This window comes from Sphaeramia orbicularis, chromosome 12 (genome assembly GCF_902148855.1).
Source record: "Sphaeramia orbicularis chromosome 12, fSphaOr1.1, whole genome shotgun sequence".
Lineage (NCBI taxonomy): Eukaryota > Metazoa > Chordata > Actinopteri > Kurtiformes > Apogonidae > Sphaeramia > Sphaeramia orbicularis.
Window position 1 is genome coordinate 18,140,841 of NC_043968.1, and position 7,911 is coordinate 18,148,751.

Consider the following 7,911-nt stretch of genomic DNA (forward strand, 5'->3'; position numbering starts at 1 on the left):
AGTGCTACCCAACACCTCCCTCATCCTTGTACCTCATTTTAAATTGTTTCATGCTTGGACATTGCTTTAACTCTACATTGAATCTGTTCCAGTCTCACCCTTTAAATCTGAAAATCCTGTAGAGATGGATGAAAATATACCAGAATGAGGCGTTTGAGGTCACTCTATATAACTAATAAATACATAAATAGCTATTAGTCATATTTGAAATATTATTAATGTATGTATGCCTATTTGTCATTAGTGTAGAAGTAATGAAGCCTATTTTAATTCTGTTGCTTCTCTAAATTTCTGCTACAGGAACTCTCCAACTCTATCAGACTGTCAACAACCAAAGCCGAAACTGTTGTGTCTGCGCTTGTTTTGTCGCTTCTTCTTTTTCCGGTACATGTTTGTGGTATTTGCATGAACCGAGAATACCTTCACTTCCGGTTGCGGCTCGGTAATGTGACACCTGGGTGAGGGGGCGGGGCTTAGCTGAGCTCACCAAGGTGTGTCCGTGTTGTTTATCAGCCGCTGGAGTTTCAGTCGAAACACTTCGGAAGCAGAGGACACCTGCGAGGACTCCTACACAGACAGGTGAGTGTTGTCCTGGGTTTGTGGGATTAAAGCTGGAGGCCTCTGTGGCTTTGTGGTTTCAGTCTGTTGGTGTTTGACCCACAGGCAGGTGTGTTGTTGGATACCGCTTTAAATCAATTACCTCCATCAGGTGTCTTTGTTACTTTGCTCCAAAATTACTCAAAAAAAAAAATGTCGAGAGAATATGTGCAGTACATTTGTTAGTTTAGAAAGTTTAGTTTAGAAAAAAAAAACACATTTAAGCCACATATTTACATCTCAGAACCAGTTTTATGATGTTTCACTGTGACCAGATTCAAAAATGTTGTCAGATTTGGTCCCTAAAAGCCCTGAATTACTTTTGTTTTGGTGTATGAAATAGATGTTCTTTCATTTATTATTCCTAATCTTTACAAATGTTCTTTTCACCGTTCAGTACCCAGTGGATCCAGCAACAATGTCGTCCAGACCTAATGGTAGTCCACCTCCCTACGAGTCAGAGAATGGATAGTAAGTCTCCTTTGATCATCGCTAATAACATGAGTAAAGCTGAATACATAATAGTTATTAGTGTTTTGTGTCTACCTAGATTATTTAATACCTTGTTAAAATGTAGGGCTGAATTATTTTAAAATATGAGGGCAGCAGAAAAATAATTTGTGATGCTGATTTGTGTAGTTTCATAGAATCCAGAAATACCTGGGTGTTATTGGGTGACCTTTCAAAAATTGTGTGATGCCTTGCAGAACTAATTATTCAACTTCACAAAAAGAGACAGTTGTGGGCAACTTCCCACAAAGATGCATGTTTGATGTTTGATGTTTGATGATATGTGTATCCAAAATCCTGATATGTTCTGGAGCACTGATGATGACAAGATGAAATGGTTGTTAAGTTCTAATGTATATAAATTAGCATTATTTGTTTGTAAAGCCTGGAAAAAGCAGCAGATGTGTTTGTTTAAATAGGTCAGTATTTTGTTTTGTTCATCTCTATTGTGCTTATTGTCTGGTGTTTGATTTTTGGTGTGTATTTTTGGTGTTTTATAAGCCCATGTAAGGGCTGGGCATGTTCTTTATGCAAGACACAATAATGATAAAAACATTCATTCATTCATTCATGCACAAACACCAGCTAATGCTTTACATATACTATACATCTCCAAACTTGACTGAATTCATAGTGTTATAATGAAGTGTTTTTGTGTCTTTACAGTAACGTCCCTCCTCAGCCGGCCTATTCTTACTACCCAGATGATGAGTTCCAGCATTTCTACCGCTGGACCTCTCCTCCAGGCATCCTTAAAATCATGGGCATCATCGTCATCGTGTTGTGCGTGGCCATATTTGCCTGTGTTGCCTCCACGCTGGCTTGGGACACACAGGGAGTTGGCCTGGGAGGCTTCGGGGCATTGGTGGCTATGGGGGAACCTATGGGGGGGGTGCATATGGAGGCAGTTATGGGAATAATTATGGTAGCTTTGGAGGCGGTGGGTATGGACCTGGAAACAACTATGGCTACGGTGGGATTGGAGGGAACTACAATGACCCAAGGAAGGGCAAAGGGTTCATGATCGCCATGGCAGCCATCGTCTTCATCTTCGCCCTCGTTGTGTTCATCATCATCGTGTCTCATCAGAGCCTGTCGCAAAGTAGGAGGTTCTACCTAGCCTTGGTGATCATCTGTGCCATCCTGGCCTTGTTAATGCTAATAGCCACCATCGTCTACCTGGTGGCAGTGAACCCTATGAGCCAGTCTTACGGCTCAGCCTATGGAAACCAGATCGCAGGGCTGTGCGCTCAGTACCAGCAGCCACAGCCTTCAGGAGCGTTCATCAACCAGTATCTCTACCACTACTGTGTCGTGGAACCACAAGAGGTAGAACACACATATATGACTCACACACTATTCTCTTAATCCTTTTATCTAAACAAGGGGATGGGTTTGTTTAACTACCTCTGGTTTATGTCTCATTTCAGGCCATCGCCATTGTATTTGGATTCCTGGTGACCGGAGCCCTGATCGTCATGCTCGTCTTCGCTCTGATGACACGCAAAAGGATCCAGGAATACGGCAAGAGCAACATTTTGTGGAGAAGAGTGAAGGTCATTGATGATAATGCCCCCCCCCAGGATGTGGAAGCATGGGTGAGTGATGGTTTATGTGCTCAAGAGTAAAGTGTGTGTGTGTGCGCTCTGATGAACCTTGAGTGTGTCACTGAACTCACACAACCTGTTTGGTGGCTGTCACCTGTTTATCAGTGGGGGAGGGGAAGTGTGGAGTAATGTGCTGCTCCATCCTGGTATTGGTGTAGGCTTGGTTTCAAGGTGTGGCACACATGATAGTTTCAATCTTATGTTAGCATTTTCTGTAGTAGGAAGGATTCCAACAGTACAAACTATACTATCAGTAAATTCAGATAATAAACACTCAACATTCAGTATTTACATATCATGATGAATCCAGCTTTTTGGGGCTATTTATAGGACTGTTTTGCAACTACTCCCTCATCTAACATACTCTAGAAAGTTGCAACAAGTGGATGAGTCATTTTGGTAATAGTTTAATGTCATGATGAGATTCAGCAGAGCCTAGTCTTTGCTGTTGAATTCACTACAGCTTGAACAAGAAAAGGAAAAACAGGTCTGACTGGTATTTCAAACCATAAGGCCCGCCAGTAAATAGACAACAACATGATACTGAGAGCCCAGTGGTATTTACTGCAGCTTGTGGGAATTTAGAAAAAGTGCTGAGAAGGGATGGAAATGATCAAGATTGTATCTATTACTACTCTTATCTGTCAGGTGCATTCTTTTATTTTTTAAGGTTGGGTTTATTGGTAAAATTGGGAACAGAACTATTTGTTTTTACATTCTTTTTCATTTGTGGATATTTAATTAATATATAATTAGTTTGAATTAGAAGGAATGTGCAGCAGCAGTGTTTTGAACTAATCACTATCACAGACTCTGATTTTGCCATGATGGTAATATGAAACACATTTCATAAGTAATTATTTACTGCAAAAGAAAATAATCTTCCAGTAATCATTTGTAAAGATAAAATTTAAAGCAGGACTTTCAGTATTTTGGTTTTCCTGCGGCCTCATGAACTGCTACACCCTCCTGCTCTGAAACTATAAATGACCGTTCAATTCACATTAAAGTCATGAAATGACTGATAATGAAACGGTCTTTGGGCTACTGTCACTTTTAATCATTAACTCCTGTTCCTGATTGGACTCCAGGCTGCCAGCATAATGGTACATATTATAAACAGGGCACACAAATGAACTATGAGCTCACAGCAAACTGTGCATTTCTCCACCTGTACTTATTTTGCTACATTTCGTGATAGAACGCTCACGTAATAGAAAAATATTTGTTGTACTTCTGCATCTATGAGTGACATGTCCACTTTTCTCATGTAGTTCTGAAGTGTAGTGAGAATCAGCTGCTGTCTGTAGGTGTTTGAGCTGCTCTGATCAGTGTGTAACTGACACCCACCCCAGGAAAATCACAAAAATGCAACACAGAAAAATATCTTGGTAAGAAACAGTGGATGTGGGGAAGAAACAAAATTGAGAGAACTTTTATGTCTCCACAACATGTAGGAGATGTATTTTCTACTTTTCTTTCTCCAGAACCATTTGGAAAACTGATCAAATCAGAGCTTATTAAATCTTCGTACTTAAATTATTTTGTCCTGGGGGCTGTTTAGTTCTTGGTTTTGCTGAGGTCGTGTCATTGCAGCCACCTGCAGTACAATCATGCAGTAGACTGTGTTCTGCAGCGGTGCATCAGGGTGTAGCTCTATAATGTCGCATACTTTTAGCAGACAAGTCCATGCAGGCTCATCATTCCAGAGTTGGTAGAGATCCAAACTGTTTGTAGGAGAAATTCACCCGTGAACTGACAATTTAGGTAAAACTACATGATTTACGCTTTTATTTATTTTTTTTGTGAATTGTTTTGTACAGGTGAACAATGTGTCCGTCCCTCCACAAGAGATTCCAATCTCAGACTATCCTGAAAAGCTGAGAAGCTCCAGGAGTCACCTAGATGATGAAAGCTCTAACTATGACAAACCTCCCTACAGCTACACCCCACAGTGAGTATACTGACAACAAGGGAACATTTCATGTCAACATGTGTTAATGCAGTTGAGCTTCTTGTCATATGTGAATTGTAATCTTTACAAATTCACTCCTCTCACAGTCAGATGTCAGGGTGAGTACTTAAGGAAGTCCAATGTGTCTTGTACTGTAGATTGATGTTACTGTCCCCCAGTGCAATGGAAACTAAAATATATTATGCAGGGGCACAAAACACCAGAAGGAAGAAGGAATTAAGAAAGTATTTATTATCAGAAGATGGTAATTGTCTTCTGATATTTAGATTTGCTTTTCTTTGGTTCACTGATGAACGTATCTTTTGCTGTTTTTGTTATACACATGCTGTAAACATGGTCTGTTTTCCAGCTAATCTGTTCTATGGGAGTAGAGCACTGATTTAGACTGGTTTTTCAAAGCCTGCTGGAACTTGTTACGCCAAGATGTGGTTCATCCTTGCAGTTACCAGTAAACAAACTGCACTGGAAGAGTGTTTAAAGCAAAAATACCTTCTTTCTTTTGTGCTGATGAGGAAACAAAAAAGGTTGCTGTGTCAGGTACATAATGGAAACTAGAAGCTTTGGCTGCCCTGTTTAGTCGACTCAGGTGTAAACTGGCAGGTGATAAAACCAGAATTGCTGAAATATGCTTCCTGCTGTATTGTATCTAAAGTTTCTGTTAAATGGAGAATTGTAAAATGTGAAACTGCAGTGCATGATATTTTAAATGGTGCACATTTGTTTTTTGTGTGTCCTCACATTTGTAGTGGGTATATGACCTTTATGAGCACAAATAAGAAACTGTTGTTAAATTTTTACAGACCTGCCATGGAAGAGGAAAGGCCTTTGCATAATGGCGCTCCCTACAGCAGCACCTCAGAAATAGCAAGCTCAGCTGGAAGGCCCAAAAAGAGACGTGCAGGCCGGCCACGACGCACCGACGGGCAAGACTTCGACACTGACTACGCCTCCTCAGGAGACGAGCTGGACGATAATGACTTTGACAGGTACAGAACATAAGACGCCTACCTCTGATCTAGAACAATCCCTCTACACTTGGACTGACTAAACTTTGCTCTGTGTCTTCTCATCATTTCATGCTGTACCTTCTTGCCTCAGTGAATTTCCTCCAATAGCAAATGATCAGGATCGCAATAACTACAAGCGTGAATTCGACCGGGACCACCAGGAGTACAAAGATCTGCAGGCAGAGCTGGACGCCATCAATAAGAATCTGTCCGAGGTAGACAGAGAGCTGGATGAGCTGGAGGAAGGCAGCCCACAGTATCTGGTAAGATCTGACCACAAAACGCCTCTGTTCTTTGTTTGATGTCGTTTTTTTCATTGCTTATATTTTTATTTAGGCTAAAGGTTCAGCTATTTTTCAGAAATTCAATCAAATTAATTTTTGACATGTTATCTGCTAATGAAATACACCATAGTTCATGGTGTTGTTGTTTTAAGCATCAGACACAAAGTTTGACTTCAGCATTGAAAATATATGTGAAGTTATTTCAGGAGACAGTGGCAGTTTTAACATGAGATCAATACTGTGTCACATCACTGACTTCATCTTTTTCTAAAAATATGATTAAGATAAATTGTCTGTGCATCATTTTAAACAGGATGCTTTGGATGAGTACAACCGGATAAAGAAAGTGAAGAAGGTAACGTATGTTCTGATTAGTTTTTATAACTGTCGAGATATTGGTAATGTTTCTCATGGACCTCTTGATTTCTTCCCTCCAGTCGGCTGACTATCAGATGAAGAAGCGCAGGTGTAAATATCTGAAGGGCAAACTCAATTACATCAAGAAGTTGGTCAGTGACTATGACCGCAGGGGTTAAACAGCTCTGGGAGGATTACCCACCTGCCCCAGGTGAGACGGGAAGGACCAAAGCAAATTTGGCACAGTTCAGAGTCTGTCGACAGCTTTTCTGACTGCAGCAGACGTACAAGAGCCTCATGTTACCAGTGAAGCTGCCCAGAAGTCAGTCTGTTTGAGCTGGTAGCCGGTGAATGCCCAATAATCTGCCTGGTATTATACTCCTTTGTACCACTGAGTATCACCAGCTACTGATGTTACATATGTATTTATGTTTCCTGATAACTGTGTGGTAAAAGTGTTCTGCTACTAGAATGTAGAGAGAATACAAATTGACACAATTGCTTTTCGTTTTAATAGTTTTAATTTCTGAGCATTTGTCAGATTTTGCTGTATTTTAAATCTGAATTGCAATTTGTCCTCAGGTTTTTATAAACATGTAAATAAGTGGGCAACATGGTCATTTTTTCATACTTCTAGCAGTTTTGAGAAGTTAATGTGTAATATCTTGATTTCTTTATGGATAGACCAACACTTTTAAGAGATACTGCATGTTTAATGCATACTGATGTACTTTTACAATGATTTGCAATAGCATTTTAATAAATTAATCTGTCATAAACACTTGATAACTTGTCATTCTCTTGCATTCCTTTAACATTGAGGTCAGTATCAATGACAAAAGGAAGCATTATGGCTGATGGTGGCTTCCCACAGATCCTATTAGTCCCATTTAATAGCAACGTGAATGCCAGCTTTTTTAAATGTGTTTTATATCTTACACTGTTTATTTATATATATATATATATATATATATATATATATATATATATATATATATATATATATATATATATATATTCTAACTGGCTTTTATACGGTATTTTTGGAAATTGTATTAAATTATTTTACCTTCAAGAAAAAGACATTTTTCCACAATATCAATCTGTTCTTTTACAGTGTTATGATACTGATTGATAGTTACTATTTGCAATATGAAAGATGCTGCCTGTGCAAACCCAAAGATATTTATCATTCAGTGCTACATTTTGCTTTTTTCAGAGCATAATGTTGTCTTTCCCCTTACCCTCTCTCAGTTAATTTTTAAATTTTTTTACTTGATGATCCACATTCAGCAACAACAGTAGTCATCTGCTGAAAACCTTTGGAAAATTCACTATACATGACCTGCACCTATAGCAAAAAAAGCAGATTAAGTAGACTTAAGGAAAATAAGTGATTCTTATTTTCACATGAAGTCTGGATATGTTTTAGCGGTTGGCGGTGACTAAACAGTAAAGAACAAATTACTTATATTTTGGGAGCTAAAACTAAAATGAATGATATTTTGTTTTCCACATTTAAATGGTCATTACATGTCAGATGCTGCATTTTCTACTACTTTCACTGCAGTAAA

At 39.1% G+C, this 7,911-nt stretch overlaps 1 protein-coding gene across 1 annotated transcript; it reads left to right on the top strand.

The window, feature by feature from the left end:
- Positions 1–469: 469 nt before the first annotated feature.
- Positions 470–7,123, top strand: oclna (occludin a). The gene is given in 10 exon segments (XM_030148279.1): positions 470–579; positions 995–1,068; positions 1,774–1,969; positions 1,972–2,436; positions 2,538–2,705; positions 4,538–4,668; positions 5,490–5,675; positions 5,788–5,959; positions 6,294–6,335; positions 6,418–7,123. Coding segments are annotated over 9 exon segments (1,512 nt in total). The 5' UTR covers positions 470–579; positions 995–1,015; the 3' UTR covers positions 6,517–7,123.
- The last annotated feature ends 788 nt before the right edge of the window (positions 7,124–7,911 follow it).